The sequence below is a fragment of the Myotis daubentonii genome, chromosome 15 (genome assembly GCF_963259705.1).
Source record: "Myotis daubentonii chromosome 15, mMyoDau2.1, whole genome shotgun sequence".
Classification (NCBI taxonomy): domain Eukaryota; kingdom Metazoa; phylum Chordata; class Mammalia; order Chiroptera; family Vespertilionidae; genus Myotis; species Myotis daubentonii.
This window is the reverse complement of record NC_081854.1, coordinates 2,367,770-2,384,435: the sequence shown is the minus strand read 5'-3', so window position 1 is coordinate 2,384,435 and position 16,666 is coordinate 2,367,770. Positions and strand designations below refer to the sequence as shown.

General features: G+C 63.1%; 3 protein-coding genes across 5 annotated transcripts in view; 1 reads left to right on the top strand and 2 right to left on the bottom strand.

Annotated features, from left to right (window-relative positions):
- Nucleotides 1–16,666, top strand: part of ZNF628 (zinc finger protein 628) — a 178,529-nt gene that overhangs the window by 139,749 nt on the left and 22,114 nt on the right. The gene's annotated exons all lie outside the window — the stretch shown is intronic.
- On the bottom strand, nt 1,165–14,029 carry SHISA7 (shisa family member 7). Its single transcript, XM_059664990.1, has 6 exons — nt 13,690–14,029; nt 8,994–9,715; nt 7,190–7,344; nt 5,954–6,019; nt 5,206–5,355; nt 1,165–3,033 (listed from the first exon to the last, which is right to left on the bottom strand). Exons 1-6 carry the CDS (start codon nt 14,023–14,025, stop codon nt 2,402–2,404), a joined length of 2,061 nt encoding a protein of 686 aa, XP_059520973.1. The 5' UTR covers nt 14,026–14,029; the 3' UTR covers nt 1,165–2,401.
- ISOC2 (isochorismatase domain containing 2) overlaps nt 14,015–16,666 on the bottom strand; it is a 166,740-nt gene continuing 164,088 nt past the window's right edge. For all 3 annotated transcript variants that reach the window (XM_059665094.1, XM_059665091.1, XM_059665092.1), the window contains exons 4-6: nt 16,436–16,506; nt 16,198–16,315; nt 14,015–14,415 (exon numbers count right to left, since the gene is read on the bottom strand). In XM_059665094.1, the coding sequence (XP_059521077.1) occupies nt 14,335–14,415; nt 16,198–16,315; nt 16,436–16,506 (270 nt within the window). In that variant the 3' untranslated portion in view covers nt 14,015–14,334. The remainder of the gene's footprint in view (nt 14,416–16,197; nt 16,316–16,435; nt 16,507–16,666) is intronic.

Sequence of the window (16,666 nt, the reverse complement as noted above, 5' to 3'; positions counted from 1 at the left end):
GAGATGATGTCAGGGTTGTGGTGGATCCTGGGAGATGATGCCATGGCTGTGGTGGATCCTGGGAGATGATGTCAGGGCTGTGGTGGATCCTGGGAGATGATGCCATGGCTGTGGTGGATCCTGGGAGATGATGCCATGGCTGTGGTGGATCCTGGGAGATGATGGCATGGCTGTGGTGGATCCTGGGAGATGATGCCATGGTTGTGGTGGATCCTGGGAGATGATGCCATGGTTGTGGTGGATCCTGGGAGATGATGGCATGGTTGTGGTGGATCCTGAGAGATGATGCCATGGTTGTGGTGGATCCTGGGAGATGATGCCATGGCTGTGGTGGATCCTGGGAGATGATGTCAGGGTTGGGGTGGATCCTGGGAAGTGATGACACCATTGGGCTTTCTGGATCCTGGGAAAGGGTGTCAGGATTATGGTGGATCCCAGTAAATGATGACACCGTGGTTGAAATGGGTCCTGGGAGATGACACTATTGGGGGTCATGGGTCCTGGGACACCCCTGACCCTCACGGTGCTGTGGGGGTGACACCATGGCTAGGGTGGGTTCTGGGGCATGAGGACATCATGGTTGATGTGGATCCTGCAAGTTGGTGACACCACAGCTATGGGGACTATGGGGAATGGTGGCATCATCAGTCCTAGCGGGTCTTGGTAGAGGATGCTGCCATCAGCCACAGTGGATTCTGGAAGGCAATGACGTCACTGGTCATGGTGCACTCTTGGAGGTGACGACCCCAGCAGCCGTGGAGAACCCGCGGGAATGATGACACAGTGGTTGTGGAGAATCACGGAAGATGGTGGCACCACTGGCCATGGGCAAGCTGTGGGGAAGGTGACCCTACACGGTCATGGCAAATCCTGGAAGAGGATGATACCATAGGTGTGGTGCATCCTGGGAGACGAAGAGACCATAGGTCACAGGGAATGATGTCATCATCAGGCATGGTGCGCACTGGACCCCAGGCGCAATGCCATCATGAGTGGGGGAGTCCTGTGGTGCGATGATGTCATTAGTAAGGTAAGTAGCAGGCACCCCCCACCCTCCCCGGCCCCAGCAGGAGGCCAGGACCTGTTGACAGAAGCCATGATGTCTCTAGGGTGGCAGAGAGAGTCACACCGGCCTTTGGGACACCTCTGAGTCTCTGGAGAGAGCAGAAGCCAGCCTGGGGGTGCCGCCTCCGGGAATCACACAGGAGGTGACATCACTGCACAAGGCTGGGACCCCAGCCCAACCCCCCTTTAGCGGGAGCGTCTGGTGGGGACCCCGCAGCGCATGTCACTGGGGCCAGGGCAAGTCACGGTGGGACAAGGCAGAAACTGGTGACACCATCACAAGTGATGGCCCTCCAGAGTGGGCAGTGTCTCTGGTGATGACATCATCGCATTGGGACCCAGCCTCAGGCGGGAGTGGGGGTCCTCACTGCAAACCGCCTATAGACAGACCATCACCTCTGGGGAGACCTCTAGCTGGGCAGCCTCCCCAGCGATGGCATGCCCTCTGGCGATGTCTCAGGACAGGGCACTTGCTCCCGGACTCCGGGCACGCCCTGCCTTCTCGTGACGTGGCAGCAGCAGTGGCCCCTCAGAGCCCGCGGGGTCTGGTGGTGACCTCACCGAAGGGCTCTCAGCTCTGGTGACGGACCCCCTGGGAGAGGCACGGTCCCTCAGATGATGTCATCGGGCAAGGCACCTTCTCTGGTGATAGCATCACAGGAAGGAGGCGGAGTCCCTGTGACGATGTCGCGGAAAGGAGGCCTTCTGTCGAGGGAGGACACACTTGGCGAGGCTTCCCCGCAGCGCGTCCCAGCAAGATGGCTTTGTCTGCAGGGATGACACCATGGACAGAGGCCTCTTCTCTGGAGGGAAGGATTTTCCTGCGGACGATGATGTCAAAGGAGGCCTTTGGGTGCCAGAGATGATGTCATAAGGGCGAGACCTGTCTCTGAATTGACATCCCAGGAAGGAATCGTTGTCTCCAGGGATGACGCCGTAGGACAAGGCATTGCCTCTGCCAGGACTTCACGAGAAGGAAGTCTGTGATGACGTCAGGAATATGGCCTCTAGCGATGACCTCAGGCCTGGCCTCTTCCCCTGTGATGGCCTCCTGGGAAGGCTTGGCCTGGGCCAGTGACAACCTCGCCGGCAAGCCTCTTCCTCCGTGATGACGTCATGGGAAGGCGGTCTTGCCTCAAACAGTGACGTAGGCGGAGGGATCTCATCTGTGACATTCTAGGCCTGGTCTCCCGGACGAGTTCACTCAAAGCAGTGTCATCAGAGGCAGCCGCCTGGGCCGCAGGCGGATCAGGTCCGGGCCCCTGGGGTGTGTGGGGGATCCAGGCCGAGGGGGGAGGGGAGGGCCCCCGCCAGGCCTCCCCCCGCCCGCCCGGCCTCAGACAGTCACCTCGTTCTTGCTGGCCGTGCGCAGGTGCTGCGGCAGGTGGTGGCCGGGGATGAACTGCAGCTGCTCCAAGGTGCCCTGGCGCTGGAAGGGCGGCCGGCCGGCCAGCGCGCCCCCGCCGCCCGCGTCCGCCAGCCAGGCGGGCTGCGCCGCGTGCAGGTGGTGGTGGTGCGCGTGCAGGCCGGGCGGCGGCAGCCCGTGCAGCGGCGTGGGGGGGCCCCCGGGCCCCAGCAGCAGGTTGGAGTGCGAGGCGGCCAGGCCGGCGCGGGCGGCGGGCTCGGGGGGCAGCCCGGGGCTGCGCGGGGGCGACAGCAGGTGCTCGCGGCTCTGGCGCAGGGCCTCCGGCGACGACAGCAGCAGGTGCTCCTGCGACACCAGGCGCGCGCGCGGCAGCGTGAACTCGTAGCGCGAGCGGCCGCCGTCGCCCAGCAGGTGCTCCTGGGACATGACCCGCCGCGGGTGGGGCGCGGGCGCCAGGCCCAGCTCCTCGGCGCCGCCCCAGCCGTCCAGGCGGTAGCCGCCGCCGGTGCCCGGGCGCCGCAGCGTGTGCAGGGGCAGCGTCCCGCGGGGCACCTCCCCCAGGTGCCAGCGCTTCAGGTACGCCTCGTCCAGGTCCTTCTCGGCTGGGAGGCGGGAGAAGGGAAGGGGCCGAGGTCAGCCCCAGCCCGCCCGGCGCCTCCCCTCCCTCCCCCGCCGGCTTCCCTCCATCCTACCCCGCGCTGCGCCCGCACCCCACCCCCACCCCCACCCCCACGGGGACCCTCGGCATCACTCGGGTCATTAGCCAGGGCAGGGGCGCAACCGAATCAGAACAACCCGCTAGCGATGTGGCCAAAACACAGGCTCCCCGGCCCCCCGCCCATGCGGGGCGGGCAGATATGGGGATTTTATTTTGCCTCCCAGTAGCTGTTTCTGGAGCAGAACCCAACTCCTGCTTTGGAGGGAGCACTTCCCCTCCCTCCCATCGTGTAGCGGTGCTTTCTGAGAAGTCAATTTTTTTTTTCTGTGAAGTCAATTTTATGGGTCGTGACCAACGTTTTGAAAAATGAAATAGCGCCCTGGACAGGGAGCTCAGTGGTTAGAGCTTTGGCCAGCCCCCAGTTGTGCGTGTGGGAGACAACCAATGGATGTGTCTCTCTCACACCAATGTTTCTCTCTCCCCCCTCCCGTCCACTCTCTCTGAAAATCAACGGGGAAAAAACCCTCACTCCGAGGGTGAGGATTGAAAAGCAGAGAAAATGCTATTCACCAGAAGGGATACCCCATCAAAAGGGAGTGAGGGTGAGTGCTGGCTCATATGTTTTTTTCAGTTGTGTGTGTGATACTGAAATGTTAACGGATGAAGTGCCATAAACCCTGAGACTTGCTTTAAAAAGATGGGGTGGAGGGAGAACAGGATAACCAAATGTTGCTCATTGTTCAAGTTGGATGATGGGAACGTGGAGGTTGACGTGACAATCTCCTCTCCTCTTGGGTATGTTTGAAATGTTCTTGTATAAAGAGAATGTTAAGCCCTAGCGGGTGTGGCTCAGTGGATAGAGTGTCGCGGCCTGCGGACTGAAGGGTCCTGGGTTCGATTTTGGTCAAGGGCACATGCCCGGGTTTTGGGCTCAATCCCCAGTGTGGGGCATGCAGGAGGCAGCCAATTGGTGCCTCTCTCTCATCATTGGTGTTTCTGCCTCTCTTTCCCTCTCCCTTCCTCTCTGAGATCAATAAAAATTTATTAATAAATAAAGCGAATTTTAATAAAAAGTTATTTGAGCCAGAGGATACATCTAGAAGCAAGATCTCAACAGATTGAGATAAATTCTTCCAAAAATGTTCTTAATAATAAGTTCCAATAGTTTCCTGTATTTTAAAAATGTGCAAATAGACATGCATCTCATGGGCCATAATGTTAAAAGCATTTCTTACTTGGCTCTCAGTTTAAAATGTTTGAAGGGGTGGGCCACTGAGCCAGAAATATCCAGTAGTGTCGCAATGAATAGATCAGGGATGAGTGTGTGACATTATTTGGGCCGATGGGACCCACGTCTGGGATTGTTGCTGGAATCATTGGAGACTTTTTTTTTAAATCCTCACCCGAGGATATTTTTCCATTGATTTTTAAAGAGAGAGTGGAAGAGAGAGGGAAAGACAGAGAGAAACATCCATGTGAGAGAAACACATCGATTGGTTGCGTCCTGCACAAGCCCCGACCAGGGCCCAGGCCAGGGAGGAGCCTGCAACCAAGGTACGTGGCCTTGACTGGAATCGAACCCAGGACCCTTCGCTCTATCCACTGAGCCACACCGGCTGGGGCTGGAGGGGACTCTTTTCTGCTGGTTGAATGGCAACCTGGAAATTCTCAGGCCCCTGTGTGCAGCCATGGGGGGGTATCTGTCTGACAATGAAGCCAGCCCCCCGTTTAGCAGAGCTGAGAGATGCAGAATCCTGGAGACAGCTCCTGAGCACCTGGATCCAGCCACACCTGAAGCTCCCGGCCCATTCTCAGGCTCACTTAGTTCCGTGCGTGTGTGTGTGTGTGTGTGTGTGTGTGTGTTAGAGGGAGAGAATATGCATGAGTCTTATTTCTGTTCATTGAAAATGCAAGTCCTGATAAATACAGCAGACCCAGGGGAGGTACACCAGGAATTTGCATTTTAAAAACCACCCCCGGTGATTCTGATACAAATGTGCTTCCGGAACAAACTTGGAGGGGGAAGCTCTAAATAAGCCCTCAGAAAGCTGTTGGGCCACTGTCCGCGGTCCTGAACCTGGGCCCTGGCCCTGACCCCGCCGTTCCCGGGACTCACCCAGCCTCTTGAGGGAGGAGTAGCGGTTGAGTTCGGATTTCACAGCAGCCTCGTAGGACGGGGGCAGATGCGAGAGGTTGTGGAAAGACCGAGAGCAGGACAGCGTGGAGTAATGCAAGTTGGGGCTGGGAGGTGGGGCGGCCCTCCAGTCTGGGGCAGAGAGCACAGCTGGGGTCAGTCCAGCCCCTCCTCCCTCAGCCCCCAGCCCCTCCTCTCTAAGCCCCCAGCCCCTCCTCCCTCAGCCCCCAGCCCCTCCTCCCTCAGCCCCAGGAGCCCAGGCCCCCAGCCCCTCCTCCCTCAGACCCAGGAGCCCAGCCCCCAGCCCCTCCTCCCTCAGACCCAGGAGCCCAGCCCCCAGCCCCTTAGGGAGTTATATATCTGGGATCGAAGCCCCTCAGATCTCCCGCTGTCCAGGCTGTCTCTGCCCGCGCCAGGAGACAGGCTCTTTGCTGGGGAAGGAGGACAGGTCACAGGAAGAGAGGCAACGGGCCCTCGCTCAGCACCCGCTGTGTGCCCTGTCCGGGGGGGTGGGGGGGTGGACTCCTGCATCTTCCACCAACTCGGGTGGGACAGAGACGGCCACTTCCGGTGTCCAAGTGGGAAGCGGAGGTTCGCTCGGTTACCGGGCTGGACGCGAGGACAGGCTCACGGGGCCTCCCACCTGCTCTGCCCCAGGCCCCCCCTGGGGTGCTCTCAGGAGCGGAGGAGGAGAGGGGCCCTGTGTCCCCTGCCCGGCCCTGGCACGTACCCAGCGTGGTGGCGTGGTGCTTGGGGCTGTTGACGTTGAGGTGCAGGTAGTTGTGGTGCAGGTTATCTGTGGGGACCAAGCAGGGAGGTGGCATCACCGCCATCGCCCACTCCCAGCGGGCACTGCTGTGCCCAGCTCTGGCCCCGCCTGCCTCCTGGATCATCACACCAGCCTTCTGGCCCCTGGCCAGCCATGTCCAAGGTCACCCCACCACGGGACTCCTACACCCCACCTGCCCCTCCGCTGCCCGGCACTCTTCCCACATCTCCGCACCACCCACCTCTCCTCTCAGGCCACCCTTCTTTCTGGCCCCTGCCTGAGTCCTCTCAGGCCCACCACAGGGCCTTTGCACCTGCTGTTCTCTCTGCCTTGAAACCCTACCTCACCTCCTTTGCCTGCAGAACTCCTACTCATCCCACAAGATCCAGCTCAATGTCTCTTATTACTGCTCCTCAGACCCAGCTCAGGCCTGTCCTCAGCCTGGACCGTCCTCCCAGCCTCTCCCCTCCACAGAGCAGAGCTCCCCCCCACTTCTGACTTTGCTCTAAACTCCTCTGTGGGTACCCATAAGGGTGCCCTCAGCGACCCTTATGACCGCTCAGCAGATAGACTGGTTGACCCATAGTTATGACACACACTGACCACCTAGGGGGCAGACGCTCAATGCAGGAGCTGACCCTGGTGGTCAGTGCGCTCCCACAGCCAACCTCCGGAGGTCCCTCCCAGCCAGGCCAAGGGACCCGTCCATGCACGAATTCGTGCACCGGGCCTCTAGCGGAAGAACAGCAGCAGCTCACATGGACACAGCACGTGTTCTGGGCCAGGCACGGCTCTGAGACCCTCACAACAGCCCTACAGGGAGCACTGTGTGCTCCTCATCTTGTGGGTGAGGCATGGGCTTCCCAGGTCACACGGAAGCAGAGCCAGGATGCCAACCCCAGTGGTCAGCTCCCTTCTCCCCGCCCCCCCCCCCCAAATTCTAATTCAACAGTTAGGCGCCTCCTGGTGTGTTGTCAGCTGTGGGGTGGTCTGACCCGGAGTTTGTCCAGCTCCGGCTGAGTGTCTAAATCTAAGTCACCGTGGTGTCCATGCGCCCACCCAGGGTGTCCACAGGAGGCAGGGCGGGGGTTCTCACTGCCCCTCTCATCTTGGAGGCTGTGGCTGGGGGCGGGGCCAACCGGATGGGGCGGGGCCACAGGGGTGGGGGGCGTGGTCAGAGGCCCCGGTCCCACTCACCGAGATTGGAGGGCTTCATGGTGTTGTAGAGGTTCTTGGGTGTCCTCGGGGCCATACTGTCGGGACCCCCGACCCCCGGGGTCAAGGAGCTGCTCCGTGCCCGGTCCGGGCGGGTCCCGGGTCCCGCCTGATGCCTCAGGATGTCCACCAGAGCCCTAGGGGGGGCAGAGGGGCGGTCAGGGGCCTGAGGACGGGGGCGCGGGAGGGGGGACCCGGCTTCTTTCCCCTCCCTGTCCTCACCTTTGGGGGTGGTTGGGCTTCTCGCCTCTGGCCACGCCCCTCGCTAAGGGCACTCTGAGCTCTGTCCGCCCAGAGGGTCCTGGGACCACACTTCCTGCCTGAGGCCCCTCCCCATCCATGGGGACCCGCCCACGGCTCCGCCCCGTGGCCCCGCCCCTCCGCGGCCTGGGAGCTCAATCCTGTTTCTTCTGCAGCTTCCCCAGGGGAAAAAGGGCGCCCCATTCACCCAGCTCTGCAGACCCCAAATCTTAGAACCACCCTGGGGTTCTCTTTCCCTCACGTTCCTCAGCAAGTTTGCAGATTCGACCTCCAAAGTAGCTCCCACATGGGTCTACTTCTCACCACCTCCGCTGCTCCCAGCTCTCTCTCTCTCTCTGTCTCTCTCTCGCCCGGACCCTTGCTAGAGTCTCCTGACTGGTCTCCTGCTTCCGCCCTTGTCCCGTGCAGCCTCATCTCCCCGCACAGCTTGAGCTCAGGGCCCTCGGTGGCTCCCCCATCACCCCGGAATTAACCTGGCCTCTACCTGCTTCTCTCCACCTCCTCTCAGCTCTGCCGGCTCCTATGCTGTCCTGCAACCACCAGCCCAGGGCCTTTGCACGTGCTGTTCCCTCTGTCTGGGATGCTCCTTTCCTACAGGTCTGCTCGGAGCCGCCTTTCCCGGCCAGGTCTTATAAAACACCCCCGCCCCCCCAAACCCAACCCCTCATTCTGCTTTACTTAGTTACCAGTCTCTAGATTCCAGTGGTTCTCAACCTTCCTCATGCCGCGACCCTTTAATGCAGTTCCTCATGTTGTGGTGACCCCCAACCATGAAATTATTTTCGTTGCTACTTCATAACTGTAATTTTGCTACTGTTATGGATCCTAATGTAAATATCTGCTATGCAGGATGTATTTTCATTGTTACAAATTGAACATAAAGCATAGTGATTCATCACAAAAACAATATGGAATTATATATGTGTTTTCCGATGGTCTTAGGCGACCCCTGTGAAAGGGTCGTTTGACCCGCAAAGGGGTCGCGACCCACAGGTTGAGAACCGCTGCTCTAGAAAGCTATTGCATATGTGTTTGCTTGCTCACTGTCTCGGGCACTAAATTTTATGACAACGGTAGCCAACGTTTACTGAGGGCTTTCCGTGTGCCAGGCCTCGACGGGAATCAACCCAGTTCATCTTCATTACAGTCCGAATGGGTGGGGAGCATTGATTAGCCCCATTGTGCAGACGAGGAAACTGAGGCACGGCGGGTTAAGCAAATTGCCCGGCGCCACACAGCCCACTGGCAGCCGGCCTGGGGTGGGGAGCCAGGCTTACCCATCGGGGCAGGGGCCTTGTTTCGTCCACTCGTGTATCCCCAGGTCCTGGCCCGCAGAAAGCGCTCAAGAAACATTTGAGGAATGAATGAGGCGTGAGCCTCCCTCACTCATTCGCAGGCTCTCCGGGCAGCGGCCTCCTGGGCCTCTGACCACGCCCCCACCCGCAGCCCCGCCCCCCACGGCCCCACCTGCCATTGCCCAGGCCCCGCCCCAGGCTCCTACCCTTCTGCCGGATCTCGCACACACCTGGGCACGTTGATATCCCGGTGCGCCCTGGGCGCACGGGACGCCTTGCTGAAGGCCACTTTGGCTCCGACGCCCACGGCCAGGGCGAAGCTGATGACCCCGCACACTACGTAGGCCGTGCTGCCCCCGGGGCCCTCGCCCCCACGCATCCCGTTGCCCCCTGCCCGGCCCCCTTCCAGCCACCCGGCCTGGCCGGGCCCGGGGCCCCCGCCCGCACCCCCGGCGCCCCCGGCGCCCCCGCCCATGGGCGGCGGCGTGGTGGCCCAGCGCGGCGTGTCGTAGTTGGAGCAGGAGGCCTGCGCCAGGCGCATGTGGCGGTGCTCGCAGCAGAAGCGGTAGTGGCAGGTGCCGCAGCAGAAGCGGTAGGAGCCGGTGCTGCAGTTGAAGGTGGCGTCGTACTGGCCCATGACGTCGTAGTAGCCGTGGCAGAGCTCGGCCGGAGGGGGCGCCCGCGCCGCCGCGCCCGCGGGGCTCGTCCTCGTGCCATTGGCGCCCGCGCCCGCCGCGCCCCCGCCGCCCGTCAAGGCCCCGGTCAGGCGCCGCAGGTGCGCCAGCAGGGCCGGCAGCGGGCCCGGGGGCTCGGCGCTCGTGGCGTTGGACGGGCGCGCCCTGGCCTGGCCGGCGGCGGAGGCCAGGAGCAGGAGGGTCCCGAGGAGCAGGAGGGCCGGCATGGGGTGCGCAGGAGGCTGGACGGGGCCGCCAGGCTGAGCGGAGAACCGAGGCTGGAGCGGAGGGCGGGAGAGAGAGGTCCAAGGTGGGCAAGTATGGAGGCGGGTGGCCAGAAAGGATGAGGAAGGAGGGCGAGGGGAGGTTGACAGAAAGGATGAGTGGAGGGGAGAGGCATGGGCCCAAGGTTGGGGGACCCACCGGGCAGTGGAGGTGAGGCGCACCGGGCAGTGGATATGGGGCGCACCGGGCAGTGGAGGTGGGGCGCACCGGGCAGTGGAGATGGGGCGCACCGGGCAGTGGAGGTGGGGCGCACCGGGCAGTGGAGGTGGGGCGCACGGGCAGTGGAGATGGGGCGCACCGGGCAGTGGAGGTGGGGGGGGAGGGGGAGAGGCGAACATAATGATAAATGATAAGGGTGGATGGAAAGGGTCCACGGGAGTGATGGATGGGAGAAAAGATTGGGAAGGAGGCATCAGACGGTGGAAAGAAACAGGACGGATATGACGGGAGTGAGTGATGGCGAGTAAGAGGGCAGATGGGGTGAGAGAGAGGAGGGGGGAGGTTGAGGGGGAGGGGACGAGGGAGACAGGAGAGAGAGGTGTGGGTGGGGGAGGCGGGGGGGAGAGAGAGATTGCAGTTGAGAAGCTGAGTTAGTAGACCAGCAGGTGGGGAGAGGGGGTGAGTTCTTGGGTGGGTGCCGCTGGCCTACGGGGCCTGCTGTTCAGCCTCCGCTAGGTGCCCTGACAGACAATATGCCTCCAGGCACCGCCAGATGTCGCGGGCACAGCTGTGCGCGGAGAACCACTGGCTTAGACCCCCGTGGTCCCCAGTCGCCCCACACGCTTGGTTCTTTCCCTTATCTGGACCTAATAATCAAGGGATGTCAGGCGTCAGTGCGTGTGTGTATGCACCTCTCTCTCTCTCTCTCTCTCTCTCACACACACACACACACACACACACACACACACACTTCAAACGAAACACCAGCGTTCCAACAGGTCCCTCATTTGCCTGAGCCCCAGGGCGCGCAAGCAGTGGACACGGCATGGAACTCGGGCCTCAGGGTTCACCACCCACAGAACGCAGAGGACTTAATCCCACGCAGAGGAGCCGGCCCAGCAGCGCCACGTGCACACAGCAGCGTGGGTCCTCCACTGGCTGAGGGCTGCCGCCTGTGGTCGGGTGAGGGTGCGGGTGAGGGGCTGGCTGGAGCCCAGAGGGGCTCCCCTCCCTCAGGTGTGCCGATTGGGCTGCGAGCATCCGGGGAAGGAGCATCCTTTTCAGGCTCAGGCAAGGGTGCCATCTACCTGCCCCACCACAGCCGCGGGGGCCGCTGGGGAGCCGCATGGGGCGGGGCAAATGCCCCACCTGTAGGGAGGCTCGGAAGGGCAGCAGTGCCTGCTCAGTGCCCCTGCTGTGCCCCGCCCCCCTGGCTCCATGGACACACATTCCCCCTCTGCTGACAGCATCCCCCACTGCACATCCGTGCACAACTCAGGGGACACAGCTCCAGGCCACTGACAACTCTGGGGGTGGGGGTCAGGGAGCAGTGACACAGCCCCTCAAACCCAGACACCCCCCTCCACACACACACACACACACACACACACACACACACATGCCACATGCACACACGCACACACAGCCTCACGCCTCCCAATGCGACGCAGGGCAGCACCTACTGGTGAGAAGGGGACACGCACCCAGGGGCAGACTGAGTGGCCCATCAGACCCAGGATACAGGGGACCCAGTCTGTCCCTTAGCTCACACAACGAACTCACACACACAGCGTCCCAGACACAACCTGCGAGGACACCCGTGCAGCCGCCTCCCCACACACCCAGCCCCACGTGGACACAGCCCCCAGCACGCAAGACCCGGACACAACTCAGACACAACCATGACACACTGTGGCCATGCACAGCTCAGGAACACGGGCAAGGACCGGCCCAAGCCAGCTACACACGGATGGACACACAACCACACACATCACAGCCCCAAGTCATGCAAGCTTGTGGTGCACACACACGTGTGCACACACACACCCTCACCCAGTGGAGGAGGTTTTGGAAGCAGGCATGTGACACCCCCCCCACACACACACAGCTGCACCCCTGCCCCCACCCCTGCTCACTCACACACACACTTTTCTCCTCCACAGGTGGAGAGGAGGGGGGCCCCCAGCCCCATCTCCCCACTCCCTGCACCGTGCATGCCCAGCGGCTCAGGGCCAGAGGTCTGCTGGGGCCCCCCCCTCAGCCCTAAGAGACACAGATGGATGGACAGAGATTAGGGGAGCCAGCTGGAGGATGGGGGGCCCCCAGCAGGCCCCACTGGTCCTCGCGCTCCTGGAGACCCCCCTCCTCCTCCTGCCACCCTGCACAGCACTTTGCCCCAACCTCTGGCTCCACCCCCTCCTGCCCCTGCCGGCTGGAGGTGGGAGTCAGGGCTGGGGGCGGGGGGGGGCAGGTGAGTTGGCTGGGAGGAGCCTGGAGACAGTGATTAGAGATGAAGCAGGACCGGGAGGACGGGGAGGACGGGGGGGGAGGGGGGGGGGCAGAGGCCCAGAGAAAAAGTGGCCCCGGCCCTGGGGAGCTGGGCGCTGGAGGGGTCTGCAGGGGGGAGCGGGGAGGGGTGCTGAGGAAGAGGCGGGGACAGGCGGACGAAGCACAAGGGGTCCGCAAGCCGAGGGGTGGGGGCGGGAGGCTGGTTTGGGGCTGGGAGGTGGAAAGCTGCCAAGAGGAGGCAGACCGGCAGATGGGGGAAATGGAGGGGGAAATGGAGGGGTCTGGGGGGGGGTCCGGCTTGCCGCCCCCACTTCCCCCACTCCCACCCCGTGCGGCCGCCGGGAGGCGGGGACTGAGGGAGAGACGTGAACTCCGATGCGCACAGCACTCCGCTGGGGCCCAGACCCTGTTCCTGCGGCCCCCGGGTCCCTAGGCCCTCGGGTGGCCGTGCCTCCCGGTCCATCCTCCTCTCGGGGCGGCCTCTGGTCTCTAAGGGGAGGTGCCCTGGGTCTTGGTGTCTCTCTGCGGGTGTCTAGACGCGTCTCCTCGCCCGCATCTCTGCGTCTGTCTCCGTCCCGGGGCTGCGCCTCTCGCCGCCCCTTCCCCGAGTCTCGGTCTTCTGGCCGCCGGCATCCCCCGCCCGCTGCTCCCTCCCGTCCGTCTCTCTGTCTCCGCGTCCGCGCACGCCCATCGCTGTGCCTCTCTGATCCCACGTCCGTCTCTCTCCCAGGTTTGCTGTCTACAGAGCTCTGTCCCTGTGCATGTCTGTGTCCGCCCCCCGCGGACCCCCAATCTCCCTCCCGGTCCCCCTACTCTCTCTCGGCCGAGTTTGGAGGAGCGGGTAGGGGGGCGCTGCAGAGCGAGCTGTGTTCCTAGCGCAAAATAGACTCCTGTTGCCATGGCGACGCGAGCGCGGCCTCCCGGACGCGAAGCTTCTGGCTGGGGGGTGAGGAGGGGGGGCACCTGGATCCGGAAGGCGGGGGCCAGGGGCGCCAACGCCGGTCCCAGGGGCTCCCGGAGGAAGGAGCCAGGACTCCTAGGTCCCTGGGGAGAGGGTTGCTGGGTGTTCTGATGCGCGCTCCCAGCCTTCTGCGGGGGGGGGGGGGCGGGGGGTCTGGGGTTCGGGGTTGGTGGGCTCTGGTTCCCCAGTGGGGGCGGACTGACTGTGAGCTCTGATGCCTGGATTCTTGGGGGACTCAGAGGTTGCCTTCTTAGGTCCCCAAGGTTGGGGGTGGATGGGGAACAAGGACTGCTAATCTCAAGGGGTCGAGGGGCCTTGATGGGGGGGCGGTATTGGGGGATCGGTAGAATCCCGACTCCCACATTTCTAAGAGCTGCAGAATTCTGGGAGCCCCCATGTGGATCCCCTGCCCCCTGCGTCTTAGGAGCGCAGGGACCACTCAGATAAAGGTGTCCGTCCTTCCCATCCATTCATCCGCATGCCAGTCTCTTCCTTCCTCCCGTCCCCACGACCCCGTGCCTCAGTTTCCCCCTCCGCACCGGGTGCGGTCGCGCTCACCTCACTTTCCGATGCGGGACCCTTGGGGATTCTGGGGTGGCGGCGGCGTGGGGGGCCGGCCGGGGGAGGCAGCGCGAGCGCGTGTCTGCAGCCGCCGGGCTGGGCGTGCGCGCTGGCGGGGGGGCGGCTGGCGGCGCGCGGGCGACCCTGCCGGCACTTCTTTCCCGAGCAGCTGTGATGGGGCCAGCCCTCGCCTTTTCCTGGCGCCCGCTGGCGGCTGAGAAGAGGCACCTCCCCCTCTCCACCTGCTGGGGACCCCTCTCCCCGCCACCCGCAGCCCCCCGTCGCCCCCGGGGCACCCCCCAGACCCAAGAATGGTTCGGGCCACAGCCACATCGGTGTTTATTCCGCGAGCCCAGGTCCCACACGGTCCGTGACACTCCTTCCCCCGCCCCTTCCCAGCCCTTGAAGGGGCCCGGGGCCGAGCCCCGCCCCCAGCTCAGCCCAGCCAACGGCCGTCGGCTGCCAGGAGCTCATTTGCATTTCCGGGAGCTGCCGCCCAATAGCAAGGCAGCACCCGCCTCCCTCCCGAGGGGCGGCGCTCCCGGTGGACTGCACCACTCTAGGGACCCAAGGACGGGGGAAAGCGCTTCCCCGAGGCCGGTGACAGGCAGGAGGGAGGTCTCCCCTCGGGCCGAGCGGGGTTCAGCGGAGGAGGGGGTTCTGGCCTTGGAAGAGGCCGAGCAGCCCGCTGTCCGGGGCGGGCTCCTTGATGATCTTCTGGATCTGCAGAGGGAGGAGGGCGTCAGGGAGGACCCGGGGTCCCCATGTGCGGGGCAGACCGGAGGGGCACTGCTCCCTCTGCTCCTTATCCTCTTGGCAGCAAATGGCCACGCCAGCCGCTCCCTCTTCTCAGGGCTTTTCCCGGGGCCTCGCCCTCACTGCCCACCCGAGTTAGCTCCGATCACCGGCCATTCGCCTGCTTTGCTGGCCTGGGCTGCTAAGAGTGATGGGCTTGACCCCAGCTGGTGTGGTTCAGTGGGTAGAGCACCAGGCGGCGGACGGAAGGGTCCTGGGTTCAAGTCCAGTCAAGGGCACATACCTCAGTTACAGGCTCTATCCCCCAAGCATGTGCAGGAGGCAACCAATTACTGTGTCTCTCTCACATCGATATTTCTCTCTAAAAATCAATGGACAAATATCCTTTGCTTGGGATTAACAGAAAGAGTGATGGGCTTTGTCCTGGGACGCGTCTATACTTCCTTCTTCCTAAGTCATCTCAACTCTCCCGACTCCCAACTCCAGTCCGCGCCTTGCTCCTCCACTCCAGGCTCATGTATCCACCTGCCTCTTGGATGCTGGCTGCCCCCTGACCTCTCTAACTTTCGGTTCAGCCCTTCCCCTTCAGTAGGTACCAGCCTGGAGCCCCTCTCTGGGTGCCTTCTCCCAAAGCCCCACCTTGCACCCACCAGTGAGCCCCAATGGCCTGCAGAAAGCAAACAAAAATACGCAGAGCCCACATCCTCACCGCCTCCACGTTGGTGTCCCTGGGTCCTGACACCCCCCAACTGCGGCTCCCTTGCCCAAGCCCCCGTGGCTGCCCTCGCTAAAATCCCAAGGCCTTGAGGTCAGGGCCTGGCTCCCCCTGGCCTCCCCTCCCCCACACTCCCCAGCACTCAGTGCCTGATACAGTCCCTGGAACGAGGCAAGTGCAGTCCCTCCCGCCAGGCCTTTGCCCTAGCTGGTCCCTCTGCCAGGAGCACTTTCTGGATGACTGGCTGCCCCTCCCCCTGCAGGTCTCCACTTCAAGGCCCTGTACCACCCCTCCCACCCCCCCAAGGGCCACCCTGCTGCTTACTGTCTTGTTTCTCACACTCTCTGCATGTTCCCTTCCCACTCCAGGCCACAGTGTGTAATGGGTTACTGACTGGCTTTTGCTGTTGCCCCAGGACTCGCCCCAGTGGCTGGCACACAGTAGGTGCTCAATAAAGGCTCAGCAGAACGAAGAGGAAAGGGCAGAGCTCAGAGGGCCAGGAATGTCAAATCTGGGCATGTCCTGTGCTCCTGCAGGCCAAGGGTGGGCACAGTGGGAGCCACCTGGTCAGGCCTGCGTGTCGGGGAAGCCACTGGGGGTGGGCGCGGGGGCTGGACCTGTGGGCCAGTGACTGGAGGAGGGGAGCAGTGGAGGGTCCCGGGGCCCCACCTCCAGGGCCCCTGCTGGACCGTTCTTTCCCGTGTCTGCCGGGCACCCTCCAGGCCTCAGTCACCAACTCCCAGGTTTCCTAGACCACCCTGTGCAAGCCCCTCGCTGCCTTCTCCCTCTCTCCCTCTCTCTCTCCTCCCCTCCTCTCTCCCCCCGCCCCCAGTCCTCACTGCCCACCAGCAGCAGCTTCTCTTATTGATTTATGGTTGACGGGGTGTCTCCCCACGAGAACTGAGCCCCTCTGGAGGCGGCAGCCTTCTGTGTTCCAGGATGTGTATGTTCCCGGATGTATTCCGAAAAGACGTGGTGGGCGCCGAGGAGACATTTGCCAGGTGCATGGAAGGTGGGGGACTGGGAGCCAGTACCTCCTTGAACTGGGGGTGCGCGGCGTCACCCACCAGTTGCAGAATGAGGCCTTCGCTGGTGGAGAGGAAGGCGCCGCTCTGTCGCATCCGGGCAAGTGCCACCAGGCGGTCCACCTGGCTGCAGGGGAAGGGGGGGTGTCAGCCCTGCGGCCCGACCCCCGGGCCCTGGCAAACGGGGCTCTTCCTGGGAGCCCCGTCCACACCGCACGTGCAGCCACCCCTCGGGGGACCCCCTCACCTGCGGGAGGAGCAGGCGTCCACCACCACGTGGACCTGCAGCCCCCGATCCAGGAGGTCCAGGGTTGTGTTCTGGGGGCAGAGAGAGGTCAGGGCCAACCCAGCCAGGAACGGGGGTCCCGGGTGGGGGACTGGGATACTGGGATGGGCTGAGGGAGCCAGAGCAGGACAGACGCCCCCCCCCCCCCCGCCCGTGACAATGGGGTCAGGGGTCAGGAGAGGTGTCAGGCCG

What these genes read in the sequence shown, in the direction of transcription:
- SHISA7 (XM_059664990.1), bottom strand. Translation starts at nt 14,025, where the DNA reads ATGTGGCTGTGGCCCGAACCATTCTTGGGTCTGGGGGGTGCCCCGGGG. An exon ending in GTCCCGCATCGGAAAGTGAG is followed by an intron (nt 9,716 to 13,689) that starts GTGAGCGCGACC and finishes CCTCCGCTCCAG; the next exon opens with CCTCGGTTCTCCGCTCAGCC. An exon ending in CATGAAGCCCTCCAATCTCG is followed by an intron (nt 6,020 to 7,189) that starts GTGAGTGGGACC and finishes TGGTCCCCACAG; the next exon opens with ATAACCTGCACCACAACTAC.